A 20,144-nucleotide genomic window follows, 5' to 3' on the forward strand; every position below is an offset into this window, starting at 1 on the left:
TACTCAGTGTTTCTACTCTCTGCCAAGCAGGGTCTAGATAACTACTTGAAGAGTCAGATGAATATCCCATCCCTACTCCCTGAAGAAGCTTCCAGCCCAGTGGGGGAGAGAAACACAGAGTCCTCCAAACAGTGCCCCTAATCCAGCAAAGGGTATCAAGAATGGCCGCCCAGAGACGATACTAATTGACTATTAGAGAGGAGCAGATGGGTGGGAGACGGGAATGGCACTCCCGCTGGATCGGAAGACTCTCCAGCCCCTAGAGTCAAGCAACGCGTCAAGGCCTGAGCTGGATGAAAAGAGAAAATACACAGAAAGAAAGTGGAAGGAGGAAAAGAAAAAAGAAACGCATTTCAATCTCCACCGCACGGCACACGCATAAACTGCCTCAGAGGTTTGGGGGTCAGCGCTACAGCCATTTCCAACAAAATACAGCGAGCGAACCCTTCAGGACGTTCCTGGAAGGCTAGGCCTCTTCGCTCCTCAAGCCGCGTTCCGTCAGTCCTCCGCGTACCTGGAGGCGCTAGCCTCACTGCGCAGGCGCCAGATGCGACGGTAGGAGTTCCGGGTCTCTCGTTAAGACTCCCCTCTAGCCACCGAGCTTCCGTTTCTCCACTGCTCTCCGCGGAAGTCTCCGGCGGGCTGGGGGGCGCCTTCCGGGAGAGGGGCGCCCGGGAGAGGAAGGTCGCGGCTAGGTAAGGCTGTACGAGACTTCTTGGCTGGGGTCTGTAGTGAGTTACGGACGATAGCTGTGGAGACCCTGCGGAGGTCTCCAACCTTGTAGAGTCGCCAAGAATGGGACGAGTACAGTTTCATTAACCAGCTCGAAGGTTGCACAGGTAGCACCCAAACAACTTGGGCTTTTCCTTCATAACGCGGGGAATTTACCAAAAGAAGGACTCCAGCGTAGTTTCCTCTCCGGCGCAGTTCCCCTCTTCCTGCTTAGGCAGCACTGGGTGCTCAGACGGCCTTCCGCATCCTAGCTGTGTGGGGGTGGGAGGGAATGCAGATTAACTTTGTTATCCGCTTAAGAAAAGTATGATAAAATGATATTTAAGAAAAATATTAGCACAGTGCCCTACCGATTCAGACGTCGGTTCACTTGACACTGTTGCTTCCATCACAGGCAGGCTTGATCCAGGCAGTTGGAGGGTGTTGGGGATGTTCTTGTTGAGCTGAATAAAGCTTGACATACATTCAGGGCCGTTCATGTCTCTGCGACCCAGTAAGATAATCGGTGCTGGGCTGTAAAAATAATAAAGCACTGTGTTTAGATTGTTTTTCTGAGAAACACGTGCACAGCGTGTGAGTTCCTTAAGGCCTGGTGACTGTTAGGGCAGGCCCTGTGCCGTGAGTTTTGCATGTCAGCCTCACATCACAATGAGATAGTATGACAGTTCTGTAGTAGATGAGAAAACGAGCGTAAAGAATACATACTACTACAAACACGATATGGCCATTAAAGTGCAAAGGCAAGATTCCAACCAGCTTTTCTACTCCAAAGCTGGTGCTCTCCACTAACCAGTGGTTTTTGAAAAACCTCCGTCCCCAGCAGAATTCACACACACACTCATTTCAGCATACACTTTTAAAGTTCCCCCAGATTCACCATATTGAGGGATATCCAGGTTAAGAACTCCTGCACATCCTCTGCACTTTTCAAAGAAAAAGGGCAAACCTAATCCAAAGCCGGTTACTGTATAAACCTGACCTTTTAAATGCATCAGACCTATCAGAAAGATCAAAGAAATTTATCCTTTTAGGCTAAAGTAAAAATATGGAAATTTTCTCCTACGGGCTCAACATGTTTTGCTCTGGCACATTTCAGTAATTTGTTTTTGCTTAGCATTTTCAAGTCCAGGTAATTTTTCTTCATGATAGTGTTTTCTTTAGTTCACATTTAAAGAAAATTTGATATTTTAAGTGGCTATTCTCTACCCCTTAGAATGGCTTCATGTGAGCAAAAATCTAATTTATTTGCCTTTTGCTTTTTTGTGTGGAAATATTGTCCATTACAACAGAAATCTGTTCTGAGGCCATAATGGTAATTAAGCAAATTGAGAAAGGTTGATTAAGAAACCATTTGTTTTTAAGTTTTTTTAATCTGATGTTTGGACAAAAGATAACCTTAAAAGTGGAAGGAAGAGGAAAGATAATGCATGCAAAGAAATTTTTGTAGCTTCTGAAAGCAACTTCTAGTAATTTTCAAGGCCTTTAGAGGTTTATAACACTGATTTGTTACTATTTTCCCTTTACATGTTAACCTGCTAATTACTTCTTTCTCATTGATGAAATTATAACCTTAGCCCGAACAACCCCAGTCCATCCCCATCAACATAATGGAGCAAGAGTTAGGACAGAAGGGAATCCTGGAACTGAGAGTGCTGAAAGGAAAAGGAGAGAGTAAGGCTTGCATAGATGCCAGGTTGGAGGGGAGAGAGGGGAGAGACCTTGGATCTGGCAGTTCTCCCATTGCTGACCTTCAGGTGGCACTATTGGCCCAAGATTGCTTGGTTGAGACTGATATTCTGAAATTGGTTTGAGGTCATCCTCTGCTCTTTGAATTGATCTTGAAATGGACATGAAAAATTCTTTAATTTAAATACTGTGTATTTAAATTGCCACAGCAGTTTTGAAATTTGCTTGGCAGCATTCCTGTTTAGGAGGGGTTTTGTATATTTCTTCCATTGGTATTTCAAGAAAGGTTTATGCCTTTTTTCTATTTGGAGATCAGCTTTTCATATCAGCTGAACTGTCCCCCAGGATACTGTCTTAGTCAGCAAAAACTCTCATCTTACTACAAAAATTTCCTGTAAATTGGAATATTCTGCCAACAGTTATTCTTACATTTGAACTAAAATGGAATAAGAGTTATTCCACCAGCAGCATTCTTTTCTTTCTTTCTTTCTTTCTTTCTTTCTTTCTTGGCTGTGTTGGGTCTTCGTTGCTGCACACAGGCTTTCTCTAGTTGCAGCGAGCGGGGCTGCTCTTCATTGTGGTGCGTGGGCTCTTCATTGTGGTGGCTTCTCTTGTAGCAGAGCACAGGCTCTAGGCACGCGGGCTTCAGGAGTTGTGGCATATGGGCTCAGTAGTTGTGCCTCACAGGGTCTAGAGCACAGGCTCAATAGTTGTGGGACATGGGATCAAACCCTTGTCCCCTGCATTGGCAGGTGGTTCTTAACCACTGTGCCACCTAGGAAGTACCCCCCCCCCTTTTTTTTTCAGATAAGAAACTCAACTGCTTTTTTTTTTTTTTTTTTTAATTTTTATTGGAGTATAGTTGCTTTGCAATATTGGGGGGGTGTTGTTTTGGTTTTTTTTTTAAGATTTATTTATTTTTTAATTATTTTTATTTTTGGCTGTTGGGTCTTCGTTGCTGCTCATGGACTTTCTCTAGTTGTGGAGAGCGGGCGCGACTCTTCATTGCAGTGCACCAGTTTCTCACTTTGGTGGCTTTTCTTGTTGTGGAGCACAGGCTCTAGGTGCATGGGCTTCAGTAGTTGCAGCAGGTGGGCTCAGTGGTTGTGTCTCTCGGACTCTAGAGCGCAGGCTCAGTAGTTGTGGCACACGGACTTAGTTGCTCTGCAGCATGTGGGATCTTCCTAACCCAGGGATCAAACCCATGTCCCCTGCATTGGCAGGTGGATTCTTAACCACGACGCCACCAGGGAAGCCCTACAACGCTGTGTTAGTTTCTACTGTATAGCAAAGTGAATCAGCTAGACATATACATAAATGCCCTCTTTTGGGGATTTCCTTCCAATTTAGGTCACCACAGAGCACTGAGTAGAGTTCCCTGTGCTGTACAGTAGGTTCTCATTACTTATCTATTTTATACATAGTAGCAATAGTGTATGTGTGTTAGTCCCACTCTCCCAATTCATCCCATCCCTCCTTCCCCCCTTGATATCCATACATTTGTTCTTTACCTCTGTGGCTGTATTTATGCCTTGTAAATAAGATCGTCTATACCAATTTTTTCAGATTCCACATATATACGTTCAACTGCTTTTTTTTTTAATTGAAGTATAGTTGATGGACAATATATGTTACAGGTATACCATATAGTGATTCACAATTTTTAAAGGTAATAGTCCATTTATAGTTATTATGAAATATTGGCTATAGTACCTGTGAACATTCTTTTTTTTTTTTTTTTTTTTTTTTTTATTTATTGGCTTCATTGCGTCTTCGTTGTTGCACACGGGCTTTCTCTAGTTGCTGCAAGCGGGAGCTACTCTTCATTTTGGTGTGCAGGCTCCTCATTGTAGTGGCTTCTCTTGTTGTGGAGCACGGGCCCTAGGTGCGTGGGCTTCAATAGTTGTGGCACATGGGCTCAGTAGTTGTGGCTCATGGGTTCCAGAGCACAGCCTCAATAGTTGTGGCGCATGGGTTTAGTTGCTCTGTGGCATGTGGAATCTTCCTAGGGCAGGGCTCGAACCCATGTCCCCTGCATTGGCAGGTGGATTCTTTACCACTGCGCCACCTAGGAAGTCCCCTGTGAACATTCTTGATCTTTATGTATCACCTATATAATCTTTGGTATATATTACCTGTGATTTCTGCATATTACAAATATCATTCTTATACTGTTTCAACGTTCTGTGCCTCCAAAGAAAAAATTACTGTTTTCAGCTAATAAGAATTTAGCTAATTTTAATTAAAGCAGAATATATGAGATGGGAGATAAGACAAGTAACATCACAATTCATAAGTGCCTTTTATTCAGGAATAAAATAAGTCTTTTAAGTTGTTGAGTTAATTCCTTTAAGACTACTATCTCTGTTTGTTTTTCCCAACTGGTTCTCAGTCTCTAGGCTGAATTCAATCCAGCAACCTAGAGGCCAAATGACCTCATAACTCATTAGCTGTTCTCAGAGCCATCTGGAGCCCTTGAAGAGAACAGCATTCAAAGGGCTGAGAATAAAGACAGCAGCATAATTATTTCTCTCCCATGATTAAACCTTTAGATGGCAAGCAGTCAGCATATTTATTCTGCAGAATGCTGAGGTAGGTGTTTTCTGAAGGTGTAATAACAGTGCTGTAGTAGGTTAACTTGTTTCCCTGTCCTCATCTAGCCTACAAATAGGTAAGCTGACTATCAGTAAATAACCTACTGAATCACAAAATCATTCATCATAAAAGGGGCAGTGGAGCAGGGGAGTAATAGTATGTGAACACCAAATGTGAAAGATGCAGATGTGAAGCAGGCAAAGGAAACAGCCAGTTGGACTGTGGATTTTTCTCAGCCCCAAGGCACGATGCAAACTGATTCACATGTGGCTTGCTGTGTTTTCACTTTGTAAAGTGTTCATTAGATAATCTGGAGATTTCTTTCTTTCTTCTCATTTTCTATAGGGACTCTTGCTCCTTGCTGCTCAAGAAATGTCTTCACTTTCAGAATATGCCTTGCGCATGAGTCGTCTGAGTGCCCGGCTGTTTGGTGAAGTTGCCAGACCTACTGATTCCAAATCCATGAAAGTGGTGAAGCTGTTTAGTGAGCAGCCTTTGGCCAAGAGGAAGGAAACTTATGACTGGTATCCAAATCACAACACTTATTTTGCACTGATGGGGACACTACGTTTTCTTGGCCTCTACAGGTAACGACCAAAACAAAACAAAAAAAACCAGTAACCTGTATGAGATTTGTTTAGTAGATCAGAAAAGGAAAAAATTAACCTTTCTATCTTTATAGTTTTGTGGTTCTTATAATAGTGCCCAGGTAGTTCAAAAGATACAGTTGTGGGAAGGGAAAGCTTTCAAAATATCCATAACGAGTATACTAAATAAAAAAATTTTTAAAAAAAAGGAAACATACACTTAGTGGAAGACATAATTTAATTATATCTAAAATGTGACTGATTGACTAGATACTGAGTTACAGAGAGATGTTTTAATTAGTCACTAATGTAAAAGCACTCAATGGATGTAGAGGAAAACTGGTTCAAACCCTGAGCAGATTCTTGATGGTCAGATGAAAAGAGTCCCTGCCCTGCGGCCGATCTCCTTCCTAACTGGTAAGGGGGAGTCTCCTTTCCTGATGGCAGTTTTGATGGGTTTCTTATTTCCTTTCACCCTCTTCAGACATTTTTAGTTGGTATCCTTTCTGGTATACTAACTTGGCCTAAATAAGCTATAGTTTACCTTTAAGAGTAATATGTAATCGATATTATGATACAATAAAATAATAATATGTAATAGTAGGAGTAGCAGACTCTTTCCACCATGCATTTGTATGTTTGTGTATGTATAGGAAGTGGGGCTTAAGATCATATACTGCTCTAGAAAGAAAAAAGATCAAATACACATGTGATCATTTTCTTAAAAAAAAAAAAGTCTTAATTACCAAATACATGTTCATTATAAAAGAATTTAAACAGTACATAATTGTATAAAGTTAAAATGCCTACTTTTTTTTCAACTACCAAGTTTTAATTGGACTTGTCGTAGGGCAACAATACAAAAATTAATTTGGGACTGTTTGCTCTAATATAATAAAATTAATAGTTCATTCTAGATAACTAAAGACTGGTACATTCATTTATCCAACAGATTTTTGTTTTTTTTAACTACCTTCCATGTACAGGCTCTTGAGATGGGCACAAGGGGAGCAGCAAGGAACAAAACAGAATAGATTTTCTTAGTTAATATATTACTGGAGATGATAGTCCATGACATATTTTGAATTTCTGGAATTGCTTTTGGGGTTATCTCCCTTGCCATTAGTCTTGGCTCAAAAGATAAAAATTAATTTTATTCTTACCTAAGTAAAATATTGGAAGGCAGATGTCCTGAGTAGAAAATTATAACCCATAACAAAATTACATTCAGTTATTTTAATTTACTTGTTTGCTGCTGCTCTCCATTTGTTTGAAAAATAAAGCCTTGACTCTCTTTGGGGAACAGAGAAAAAATACTTAGCATTTAGTTATCCACCGAGAAGCACAATTATTTTCGTGTATTTAGTCACTAGTTATGGTAAATGATGCCTCTAATGCAGGGCCTCCTGGGGAGTCAGGCAGGATGAAACCAGACAATCTTCAATAAAGAAAATCTTACTCAAAGACCTACAAAACAGGGAGGGAAGCAGGCTCTCAAAAACAGTGACTCATTCAGTCAGGCAGGTGCTTGGACTAGTTTATCAACAGAGACAAAGACCCCTGCCTTTAGAGCTTTCTTTCTGGCTGGGGGTTGTCAGGAATGGCGGCCCGGGGGGTGGGGGGTAGGAAGGGGGGATGGGGGAGTGGAGAAGAGGGGGGAAAACATTAAATAAGTAACTTATGTGGTGTGTTACAAAGTTGAATGTGCTATGGGGGGGTGGGGGGGTGCTGACGGATAGTAGAGCCAGCTGAGCAGGACCAAGAGTGCTGACCGGGCACTCTGGGTGGGGAGAGGACAGGTCACAGTATTAAACAGGACAGTCAGGGTCAGCCTCATTGAGCAGATGAGGTTTAAGCAGAGACTTGAGGGTGGTGAGTGAGCCAAGGAGGACCCAGGGAAGAGCTTTCAAGGCAGAGACAAGAGCAGAGCAAAGGCCTTGAGGAAAACACCCCGTCTGTCCCAGGAGAGCATAGACTGAGGGGAGAGCCAGGGGACAGGAGGCAGATTGTGAAGGGGGCTGAGAAGAACAGGGAGCCATTTGCCAGGTTGTGAACAGAGGAGTGACATGATCTGACTTACATTTCAGCAGAGTTACTCTGGCTGCTTTTTTGAGAATGCCTTATTTAGGGGCAATCATAGCTAATCCCAAAGAGGTCTATTGTATATCATGTTCCTGGAGTGAAACATCACACCCTGTGAAACCAATCCATTTATTTTAAAACAGCCTAGGGGGAATTCCCTGGCAGTCCAGTGGTCAAGACGGGAGCTTTCACTGCCAAGGGCCCAGATTCAGTCCCTGGTTGGGGAACTAAGATCCCACAAGCCACACGGCATGGCCAAAAATTTTTTTTTAATTTAAATAAAAATAAATAGCCTAAGGGCCCAGCAAACCCCTCTCTTACATTTGATTAGTATGCCATTTTCCACACTTTTACAGGTGAAGAGACCGAGGTGCAGAGAGGGAAGGTTCTTTATCCAAGGTCACACAGCTGCTAAATGGTGGAGCTGTGATTTGAACCCAGGATCAGACAGATTCCAGGCTTACATATTTAAACACTATACTGTTTTAGGTCCTTCATATCCTCAGGTTAAATATCTGTAGACTCAACTAACCACAGATTGAAAATATTTGAAAAAAAATTCCAGAAATTTCCAAAAAGCAAAACTTGAATTTGCCACGCATCTGACAACGATTTATATAGTATTTACATTGTATTAAGTATTATAAGTAATGTAGAGGTGATTTAAAGTATACAGGAGGATGTATATAGATTATATGCAAATACCATGATGTTTTATATAAGGGACTTGAGCATCAGTGGATTTTGGTATTGGGCGGCGGGGGTGGTCCTAGAGCCAGTCCCCCAAGGATACTGAGGGATGACGTGACCATATTTGATCTTAGAATGCAGACATTTTATACAGTACAGGCAGTCTTCAACTGATACCCCATTCATGTGTACAAAGAGCCCTGGTTGCCTTGCTCCCTGGAGGACCTCTCTGTTGACTCAGCTTCCTTCTGCCTGAGACTTTCCCCAGCAGCCTTTTTGTGTGAATCACCTACTGCCATCAAGGCAGCTTCCTCCAGACCTCTCCCCCTTGTAGTAGGTACTAACCCCTGGGCCTCTCAGGGTCTTGGTAGCTTTTGAAGCTTATACCCACTTTCTGCCCCCTTCAGTGTTTAGTCTGAGTGTTACAGGGAAATTTGGAGCAATTATTAGTGTTGTATCCTAGTTACATAGGTTTACATGGGTGGGCTTGGTAATTAACTGCTGTTTGTGGCATGTTTCTGTGAGAGGAAACTGACTTAGAAATGAACTTTGGGAACACAGCCCATCTGTAAGTTGGGGGTTCCCTGTCCTTTCTGTTCACCAAGCTGAGCGTGTACCCTGTAGAAGTCAAAGTTTGATAACCAGAACCACCTGAGGGAACATTCTAGATTGGTGTACTTTTCCAGCCTGGTTAAATACTGGCTAATGATTTTGTCTTTCTCCTTTCAGAGATGAGCATCAGGACTTTAAGGATGAGCAGCGGCGCCTGAAGAAGCTTCGTGGAAAGGGGAAACCAAGGAAAGGAGAAGGGAAGAGAGCAGCAAAAAAGAAATAGTGTTGGTCCATCAGGAGAGGACTTCTTCCTCAGCGACTGAGAGCAAGAGGAAGTGTATTTATGGTCCCTCCACCTACTGGAGGAGTGTAAGCTTCCTGAGTTGAAGATTATTTGGAGGAACACAGTCATCTCCGTGTTGAAGTCTAATCCAGTTGAATTGTGACTGGTTTCTTGAACATGTTTCTAATTCTGCAACGTTATTTGCCTTGGCTCTTTAATCGGAGGTTTACCTTATTCCCCAAAGAAATGAGCACATGATTGTTACTGAATGACTTGTTTGGGGGGGGGGGTTGGGATGCTGGGGGAGCGGAGGGGAAAACTCATTATATGAACATCCTCGTTACTCCCTTCTTGCTTCCCCACTTCACCAGCCCTAAGCTCTTTCATCTCTCTGGCTGTTCAGCCACTGTCTCCACCACCAAGCTCACAAACTTTATGTGCCTCTCCACCTACACCTTAGAGAATATCTGTAAGATAAATCTGTTGGATGAAAAGGCTGTGTCTGGTAAGAGTATTGAGTACCTGCTGTATACAAGCTACCAGAGCCTTGGTAATAACAGTGGTTTGCAACAAACAGTCCCTACCTCATGGAACTTTCAGTCCCGTGGGAGAGACTAATATTACATAATTACATAAATACAATTGTATTACATGCTACAAAGGAAAAATCCAGACCAGACTTCTGTGAGAGTGTGGATGAGTCGATGGACTGACCCAGAAAGATAGCAAGAGGCCCAAACCTCATTAGGTAGTTTAAAGAAGGCCTCCCTAAAGAGGCGATATCTAAGCAGAGCTCTGAAGAATACAGTAGAGGTAGGCAGAAGAAAAATTGTGGAAAAAGTGTTTGAGGCACAGAGAACACCATTTGCAAAGCCCTAAGGTAAGAGGAAATTGTCCTGTTTAAGGAATTGAAAAAAGACCACTAACTAGTATGGGTTAGACGTGATGAAATAGACAAAGGCCAGGCTGTGAAGGACTTTGCGAGTTCTGTGAAAAAGCTTGGACTTAACCAACTTAACCAGAGATCAGAGTTTAAGACATTATTTCTATGAGAGATGACTTGTATACAGTTGGGTAGCTCGATACTTATTGTATTGTGTTCTAGCAGTGAATTTCCAATGAAGTGGTGAGGGCTTCTCTGATTTTTTTTCCCCCCAAGAATTCTGAAGATCCATAGCACTATCTAGGAAATTTTTTAAGTACATTCTTTTTATTGTGGCAAAATCATAAAATTTACCATCTTAACTATTTTTAAGTGTACAGTACAGAAGTGCTAACTATATGCACAGTGTTGTGCTAAATAAAGTACCTTTAACCCCATTCCAACCTCTCTTGGGAAAAGAGAGCGGAGCTCTTACAGCAACTACTCCAGCTATAATTTTCTTTCCTTGCAACCCTGGAAGTATTGGCAGTAACTGCCCTGTGAATAATTCCTGAACTAGTAGGAATCCTGCTGCATATGTTTAGATAAATGATATTTTTAAAGATACCTAATCCAGATGGCATGGCTAGGGCCTATGTTACAGTTGATAAAAACTAACTAAAAATTCCATCTGATAGACATGAATTCCAGCAGAAGGCTGAGAATCCAGTTAGAACTCTCTCCTGAGCACCTGCCACGTGCCTGGCACATGCTAATTGTAGAGGACACAGATGAATAGCTTTAGTCCCTAAGATTGTGTGAATGAGCGTGTGTGTGTTGTAAAGTTTCCACAAGATCTTGGGGATTTGCTCAGGGAAGTATTGACAATATCTCAGGATTTGCTCAGATGCACTATTACTCTTGGCCAATGCAGCTGGGCCTCAGGATACTGAGAAACAGCCTTACAGTCTGAACCCAGTGTAGCTAAATAGATGTTCTGAATCATGCTGTCTCCACCTTTTGGAGAAAGAATGACTGTAAGAGGAACTTAGGAGCATTAGCTTGGTACTTTAAAGAGAGTAGCTCCTTTAGATCCCAACAGCTATCCTGAGTCAGAAAACAAGCCAAGAATCAGTGTGTTGGTTCTCTGATGGTCTCTGAGCCTCCAAGGAGCCTTAGCACTGTTTGATAGGGAAGCTGTAGACAACTCAGCAGCATGGTAGAGTGGCACTGCTTCATGCCGAAAATCAGAAACTAAAGCTAAAATGCATTTGTACGTGAGCTGTACCCTAAAACCAACTGACACAGTAAACACTGTGAGACTCAAAGCCTGTAGTGAACGGTGGACCAGATGGAAAGTAGAGGATGAGAGGGAAGAGTCAATTCTTGATGCCATGGAACCACCACATTCCAGGACACCAGAGACCAAAGGTTAAGACAAGAACTAACTGCAGCTAGAAAAAGAATCTTTTAACTAGGTTTCGGCTAACCATATTGTTTAATTGGATTTCTCTGGTCACGAACAAAACTATTTGTTTTCCCTCTAATGCTTAGTGTTTTGTGTGCATGGAGGATTTTGCCCTTGACCTTAATATGGCATAGTAAAAAGAGACTGGGTTTTGGATTCAAAAGTCACGGGTTTGTGATGTATTAGGTGGGCCAAAAAGTTCATTCAGCTTACGGTAACAGCTTACGGAACCCGAATGAACTTTTTGGCCAACCTAATAGTTCTACTCACTGGCTAGGAGACCTTAAGTCATTTATAGCCTCTTTCTGCCTCTGTAAAATCATCATAATACTTCACTGGATTAATGAAATAACATTTGTGAAAAGGACTAGGTAAACTGTAAAAGGTTAATCAAATATTTTTACATACAGCTATTTGTATGACTAGTAAGAATTGCTACGTCTTACTAGCAGATTTTTCCAAGGCAGTGTTGACAAATATCTGCTAAAAACATGAAGTTCTCTACATTTACATGCAGCATGATAGCTTCAGGAAGAAGCAGGTGTGAGATGCATTTTATTGTTTATGTAATCATGGGTTCCAGAAACTTTTTAAAAAGCACACACATATATGATAATGCTTTTATTTATGCCTTCCACAAAAAAATGTCAGAATTTAAAATTTCACCCACTTCACCCTTTGTCTCTTTCCCCACACATTTATCCCAAAGCTTCTAAGTCTCAAAGTTTAGAGAGTCAGAGATAGGAAAAAACTTCAAGAGCAATAGACAGAGGGAAAAGTCTTTCAACCTGCTGATCCTGTCTTCATGGCCCTTCTTCTTAAGTACTCATTTGTAAATTCCAAAGGAAGCGTTTCTTTAAAAAAAAATTGAGGTAATACCACCAAAACATTCAAGAAGACAGATAAAACAGGGAAACAAACAGTTAAACCCAGGATATTGAGATAACTGGAAAACCAGTAAAACATTTATGCAGAACTTAAAACATATTCTTTAAAATGACATCGAAACAGCAAATCAGAGAGGAGGTCATGAAACTAGTGGGAGGACTGACCAAAGAACCTACCCAGATGCAACTTTCTAACCTCACTGGAGATCTAGTGGAATTATAAGTTCATAGTAAAGTAGAAACTAGACTCAAACCAGTGTAGATTCTAAGTCATCTTCATTCAACTTAAGGAAATGTGTTTTCTGAGACAGAGGTTAGATACATTTGTGGAGAGCTTTCTGTGTCTTGCAGAACATGTGAGCGCCTCCTTACTGACAATCTGAATTGGTGCTCGGTGCAGAATCCTCTTCCTCAGAGAGCCTCAAAACTGCTAACTGACCCTTTGAGTTTAGCATAAAAACAGTACTCCACAGAAATTGAAGAGGACGAGGTTCTATCTGAAAAGAGCTCCAGCCTGAGTGTATCAATATGAGAACTGACCAGAGTGTTAAGCACCAAGCAAGTTAAATTCTTAATGAAGAAATAGAGAGGTGGTTTGAATCATGAGGAAATTCGCAGGCAGTGAAAACAATGATTGCAAGTAATGTCAACATTTTTGGAGCACTGACCAGATGCCAGGCATTGTGCTTTGTAAGCCTGATCTTATTTAGCCCCTGTATGATAAGTATCCCCGTTTTACGGATGAAGAAACTGAGGCTCAGGTCTTGTGCCCAAGATCATGCAGCTAAATGTCTTAGACTGAGGATTAAATCCAAGCTGCCTGACTCCAAAGCCTGTACCTTTTATGACATGACAGTGTAGCACAGATCTGCTAAGTCTGAGGATTATTATAACAGTAACTAGCATTTGTCCAGTGTTTTAGCATTTGCTAAACACTATCCTTAACTCTATCAGTTATATCACTTAATTCTTATAACAACCGTATGAAGTATTACTTTTCCCATTTTATATGTGAACTGCAGTTTAGAGCAGTGGTGCTCTGCTTCAGTTATGCATTGGAGTCACCAGTCCGAGGTTAGAAGAACCGTTTGCCTGGTCCCACTCCAGGCCACTTCAGAGTTGGAGCAGGGAGGGAGAAATGACTTAATCACCGTATTTTTGAGAAGCTCCTTATGGCTCCATTGTAAAGCCAAGGTTAAGAATCATTGGTTTAGGGACTTCCTAGGTGGTGCCGTAGTTGAGAATCCACCTGCCAATGCAGAGGACATGGGTTCGAGCCCTGCTCCAGGAAGATCCCACATTCCATGGAGCAACTAAGCCCGTGAACCACAACTATTGAGCCTGTGTGCCGCAACTACTGAAGCCCGTGCACCTAGAGCCCGTGCTCTGCAACAAGAGAAGCCACCACACTGAGAAGCCCATGCACCACAATGTAGAGTAGCCACTAGAAAAAGCCCATGTGCAGCAACAAAGACCCAATGCAGCCAATAAATTAATTAATTAAAAAAAAAGAATCATTGGTTTAAAGCAGTATTCCTCAAAACTTTAGTATTCAGCAGTGTCATCTGAAGGGCTTGTCAAACACAGCTGGGTCCCACCCCAGAGTGTCTCATTCAGTAGGGCTGCAAGGGGCCCAGGAATTTGCATTTGTAATGCTTCCCAAGTGTTGCTGATGCTGCTGGACTGGGACCACACTTTGAGAACTATTAGTTTAAAGTCGCTTGGCCAAAGTCCCCCAGCTGGCAAACTATTGTGGTCCTACCTCTCTAGTGAAATTCCCTAGCCACCCTTGGAGCCTTTTCCTACCTCAGAAAGGAGCAAATCTTTAGAACTTGACAGCAGTAAAACAATCTATCCCATGTAAGGAGAAAGTTTTAGTTAATATGAGAAAGTTTATGAAATTACTGAATGTTGTAAAAGATGGAATAAATGGAGAGGATCCCATATACCTGAACAGGAAGATTATGTACTATGAAGATGTCAATTGTTTACATTTAATTTATATAATTTATAATTTCTATCAAAATTTCAATATACATTTCTCGTGTTTGATAAAAGGATTTAAAATTTCAAAATCCATTTGGAAGAAAAAATAGACAACACAAAAATTCTGAAAAGGAAGAATAATGTGGGGACCTATAACAGATGTTGAAACATAATTTAAATTGTTTCTAAAAATACTGCTATTCATACAAGAATCGGGGAAAAAAAGAGATAACCCAGAAATAGTTTGTATAACAATTAACATGTAATAAAGGATGCTTCACAAATTAGTTAATAAATGGTATTGGGACAATTAGTTGGCAATTGGGTGGGGGAAAAACAATTTAGGTTATCACTTTAAACCATACACCAAATAAATTTTGGATGGGTCAGTAATTATAAACATAGGAAAAAAATTTTTCATGGAAACTGTAAGGGAATAGAACTGAATCATTAGCTAAACCTGGGCAGAAGTTTGCTTCTCTAACTTCAAAGTAATAAAAGAAGCCCCAAGGAAAAGGCAAGTGGATTAAAGACACGTTCTTAAGAAAATTTGTAAACGACACCAAAAAATATTTATGGCAAACAAGACAAATAAATAGGATATTTTTAAAGTTATATAAAGAGCTCATACAATTTTATGAGAAAAAACATTCAAGTAACGAAAAAGGGCAAATGACATAAATAGGCAAATGACACAAAAAGAGCAACTAGAAGTAGTAAACAAATGTATGGGATACATACGCTGGCCTCAGGGCCTTTATACATTTGCCTCCAAACACACTCTCCCCAGACGTCCCACCTGACTCTTAAATTCACTTTTTCAGGTCTTTGTTCAAAGGTCACCTCAACTAAGCTTTCCCTGACCACCCACTGGAAAAGCACAAATGTTGTTCACTAGTGGACCACACCCCCTTTTCTGCTCCATTTTTCTCCAGGGCACAGTGGATAGTTTGATTACTTATTGTCTCTTCCGCTGCTGGAACCCAGCTCTGTGTGGACAGGAATTTTGTGCACTGCCATATCCCCAGTGCCTAGAGCACTACCTGGTTTGTAGTCAGAATCTCCACATTTTTGTTGAATGAATGAAATACCCAAACTTACTTATAATTGGAAAATAAATGAAGTACATTTTTCTTACTATATTAGAAAAGAGAGAAAGAAAAGGAGAAGGGGAGGGAGGGATGAAGGAAGAGAAAGATAAATGAGTGATACTTCATTCGGATTGACAATGTGATTTAGTAAAACTGGAGAATTGTTATTGGCAGTGTATTCAGTTTAACCTTATTGAAGAAGAATGTATCACCATGTATACTGAGCCATTAAGAACACCCATATCCTTTGACCAAAAGATACAACTTAGCATCTAGATTTTGATTTCTAAATACCATTCTCCAACACAAGAAATCCTAGCTCCTTGGGGAAACAATGGATTCCAGGGCTGGGGCTGGTAAAATACAAATTATGCCAGAAAGTAAGGAAGTGCCCCTGCAACAAAAGGATGAGGGAACTTGTTGAAAGGGCACAAAATCCAACCTGAAAGAGTTTCCATGGCCAAGGCTGGAACAATTTAAGCAACAACACAAATAAGAATAGTACTGAATTAAAACACAAATATTAAATATTCCTGAGTTCATACTGATACAAATAAATTGGGGAGAAGGGACAACTCTTCCTTATAGAAGAATCCCAACTTGAAAATGTAAGGAATGAGGGGAAGAGGAAATCACCATCCCATCAGAACACCACATAATCATTGCTGCAGGCAAGATCCACCGATGGGATGCTAAAATGAGCGGGCAAAAGTTTAAGGAGAAACTGGATATGTGCATGCTTTCAAAGTATCTCCCCTAAAGAACTATTATTTACAAAAAGCAGTAACTTTAAGGGAGAGGAAGCTAGCAGACACCACCTTAGGCAGGTACTCCAGATTAACATCAAGAATAAGACACACCAACATCGTATACTCCCAATAGGATTCACTGAGAGGGCTGTGCCACCCCTGTGAAATTCTTCCCAATAATGTAGAACTGGGAGTTCTGTCAGGTACCCTGGCAAGGTACAGATGGGCTTGGGGTTGCAGGGCTATGACAGTATGAGATTGACACATATGGTGCCCCACCTTGGCCCACACAGGGTCCCCCAGGGGAAGGGTTTGGTCATAGGCACCTGGCAGCACCATGACCTGGAAGCAGCAGTGACAGCAGAAGGCAGAGCAGGAGGACAAGGGTTAGGCAGCTGGGGGACACAAGTGAGTCTGGAGTTTGTTATTAGAGAAAGAGGAGTGCAAAAGGTGAAATCAAGCTCAGAGCATGGAAGCATAAGGACCAGAGAAGACAAGCAAGAGGCAAAAGGCAACCATGCCAACAGGGATCAGAAGGAAAGAATCCAGCCCAGAGGTCATAGGCTGGTAGCCTGCAGCCCATATTTGGCCCATAAATGTGACTTGCCTGGGCCACACGACATTTTTTAAACTGTGAATTAGAAATCAGTGTTTTGTTTTGATTTTTTTTAATGTTTATTTATTTGGTTGCACCAGGTCTTAGTTGTGGCATGCATGTGGGATCTAACTCCCTGACCAGGGATCAAACCTGGGCATCCTGCATTGGGATCGTGGAGTCTTAATCACTGTGCCAACAGGGAATTCCCTAGATATCAATGTTTTTTAAGTAACAGATTTTACATAAAACCCAAATATCAGCTTCTCTTAAAAGAAAAAAATCAGAAGTTGTGGGAGCAGTGGGTCTCTGTGGCTGCCCCTTCAGGACAGAGAAGTTGGAGACAGCCTCCGTTTATTATTGGACTGTTTCCCTGCCTGCTTCTCTCGTTTCGTCACCTGCCTGGCTTTCCTGCAGGCTTTTCAGTCTTCAGATGTGTTTCAGGATCTCGCTGAAGCAGTGAAGTCCACTTGACAACCCAGGTTGGGAGGGACTATAGGATAAGGCACTGTCTGGGTTTGAATCAGCCCCCTCGGTGTTGAAGCAGTGACGCTGGTGAGGGGTGCTCTCTGCAAGCCCCCAGTGCAGCCAGAGCACCTAAGTGCCAGGGACAGTCCTAACAATCCCTGCCCAGAAACTGAGGAGAAGGGAAAGTGTGTTCTACCGAGGAAGAGACTAGCAGGCCTAATGGTTTCTGCTCTATCACACTCACTTCTCTAAGCAGGAAGACACCTGGTTCTGTCTCTGTTTCCCAGAATTTTGTGGCAGCCAAGTAAAAAATAGAATAGGATCCAGTAGGCTTTGCATGGACGAGACAGATATATTTGTGGTGGTCTGAAGGCAGAAGTAGGAGAAAGAAGGGATTGCGCATTTCAGGAGGGACCACTGTTATGGAACACGTTTTCTGGTTATCTGTCTTCTGGTGTGAGTGTGCATTTTACCTACTCTGATAGCAAATACGGGTAGGAATTGCTGGCTGCCGAACACGCACTTGAACTCCAATGGGGAATGACTTCTGAGCCCTTTGGTCAGTGGTGACCCAGAATGAAGCCAGATGGGTGACCAGCCCGTCCGAGGCACCTGGTCTGACAGGTGGTAGAGAGGAGGCAAGGGCTCCGTCCCTCTGTGTCTCCAGCCACAACCTGACAGTCCGAGGGGTGAGCGCAGGGAGAGCCCGGGTCCTGGGCAGAGTGCAAACCCCACACACGGAGGCAGAAGCCAGCAGCAGTGTGACCCCCTGAGAGACAGGAGCCGGCACCAGCCGTCTGAGTGGGGGGGGGAGCCCCCAGGTGGAGGGGCTCTGCCGCTGTGAAGGCAGGCGGCCCTCAGGGCTCTTGCTTACTCTGCTTCTTCTGTTCACCAGGAGTTAAATTCGTGGTGGAAAGGCTAGGCAGAGCTGAGAAAGAAAGGCGAGGTGGCAAAGTCACTACCACATGAAAATCAAAAGTGGGTATAACATGTTGGGGTTTAAGTAAAGGGAAAGTAAAGATGAGCTCGCATAAATTAGATCTTTATACAACCTTTTAGAAATATATAGGATGTACAAATTGGGGTTTATCTATTCTGTTTTTCTTGGGACCGCTTCCCTTTGTTTAGCCTCTGCTCTGAGCTCTTGGTGGGAGACCAGTGGGAGTAAAAACTTGACTTTCTTTCCCAGTCGCACAAGACCTGCACTTGTCAGTCAGCGTGACTCCAGGGAGAAACAATGCTCAGCGGATGGGCTCAACCCTCTGCGCCGAAGCAGCACCTGAGGCATCTCTGAGTCAGTTGGCTGGGATGCAGCCCAGCATCTGCATGTCCAACGAGTGCTTCCAGGTAATTAATATGCACTTGAAAGCATAAGAATCGCTTATTTTAGGAATTCTGGTGGAACCAAAATTGAAAGAGATAAACCCTGGTTCCAAGATGCTTACTTAGTGAGCCACAAGATGCAGGCCCCCGGATGATCCTGTGCTTGGGGATGCATCAAAGACGCCTTGCGTCAACTCTGAATTGTGAGTCCCTCATCACCAATCTCCTTCAGCCTCTGAGTTTATAATTCTCTCCCACAAGGTCACACATCTGTCTGATTTTATTCTTAGTGAGACCTTGGTGTTAATAATTGCTTATCAATCTGGTATGATCTAGTATGATCTCATCATACGAGACAAGATGGTGCAGTGGTCTCCATGGGGGCAAGTTCAAGGGTGCAGAGGGAGTAAGGATATCTGAATCCCTGGGTGCTAAACTCCAGCCATGTGGTCTGCTCCAAACCATCTGTGCAGGTTGTACAGTTCATCATGGAAAGGAAGGCATGATAATAATTATCTTCCTTGTGAAAAATAATCACTTGATCTTTCCTCCTCCTTCATTAGTCTTATGAAGTCTCCCCTCTGCATTTCACAACCAGCATTAATAGCAGGGAAGATAAAAGTGCAGAAAAGCTCAGTGATCTCATTTGGAGATCATAGTCTGTCTTCAGCACAACAGGTGGGCCCTCCAGGATTCTGTTTGCCACATCTGCAAACCACTCACCAGAACCAGCTCCCCAGGGAGGGCATAGTGACAGGTGATGTATGGAAAATAGGAATAAAAGAAAATTAGTCCAGATCATCCTCTCAACTAAGACCACTCCAAAACATGTTTGATTATCCAATGTTCTACAAGAAACAAGTATTACTTCTATGATCAAAAAAAAAAAGAAAGAAAAAGGTGATTCTTTAGGAAGAACATTGTCATGAATTCAAAACAGAGCATCTCAATCGATGTATCTATTTTCTCACTAAAAACGGAGCACTAAAAATAATGCTTTGAGAAAGCATCATCAAAATAACTCAACATGGTAACGTAGGTTATGTTTTCCTAATGGTTAATTATTCTGCAGGAGCCCCAGTCAATTTAAAACTTGTGGTGCTTGCTTCAGCAGCACATATACTAAAATTGGAACGATACAGAGAAGATTAGCATGGCCCCTGTGCAAGGATGACACGCAAAGTCGTAAATTTAATAAATATTAAAAAAAAAAAAAAAACTTGTGCAAGTTCCGTGTGTCCTGCTTTCCTTTGGATCTCCCACCGCAGACCCTCAGACTCAGGAATTCTCCACCGACCTGCTGCCCTGATCCACAGGAACTGACCGGGCCTGCCGAAACTTTGCCCTAACCTTTACCGCAGTGCTTGCTTTCACATCGCCTGAGCAGGTGACCTCCAGGTTGAGTCACCCTCGACTTACTGGTTCAGGTACAATGCAGAATCTGTTCCTGAAATGCTGCAATCTCCCAAAAAGAGGCTTCCTATACTTTTTATTAACTTGCTGAAGGC

General features: G+C 42.3%; 1 protein-coding gene and 1 non-coding gene across 2 annotated transcripts; both read left to right on the plus strand.

Annotated features, from left to right (window-relative positions):
* The first annotated feature begins 588 nt into the window (after positions 1-588).
* On the plus strand, positions 589-10,511 carry MRPS33 (mitochondrial ribosomal protein S33). Its single transcript, XM_057730328.1, has 3 exons — positions 589-695; positions 5,359-5,600; positions 9,102-10,511. The coding sequence occupies exons 2-3, from the start codon at positions 5,386-5,388 to the stop codon at positions 9,205-9,207; spliced, it is 321 nt and encodes a 106-aa protein (XP_057586311.1). The 5' UTR covers positions 589-695; positions 5,359-5,385; the 3' UTR covers positions 9,208-10,511.
* Positions 10,512-19,734: 9,223 nt separating this feature from the next.
* LOC130852918 (U6 spliceosomal RNA) lies at positions 19,735-19,840 on the plus strand. Its single transcript, XR_009053617.1, has one exon. It is a non-coding gene; the product is annotated as a U6 spliceosomal RNA (small nuclear RNA).
* Positions 19,841-20,144: the final 304 nt, after the last annotated feature.

Source organism: Hippopotamus amphibius, chromosome 4 (genome assembly GCF_030028045.1).
Source record: "Hippopotamus amphibius kiboko isolate mHipAmp2 chromosome 4, mHipAmp2.hap2, whole genome shotgun sequence".
NCBI classification, from domain to species: Eukaryota; Metazoa; Chordata; class Mammalia; order Artiodactyla; family Hippopotamidae; genus Hippopotamus; species Hippopotamus amphibius.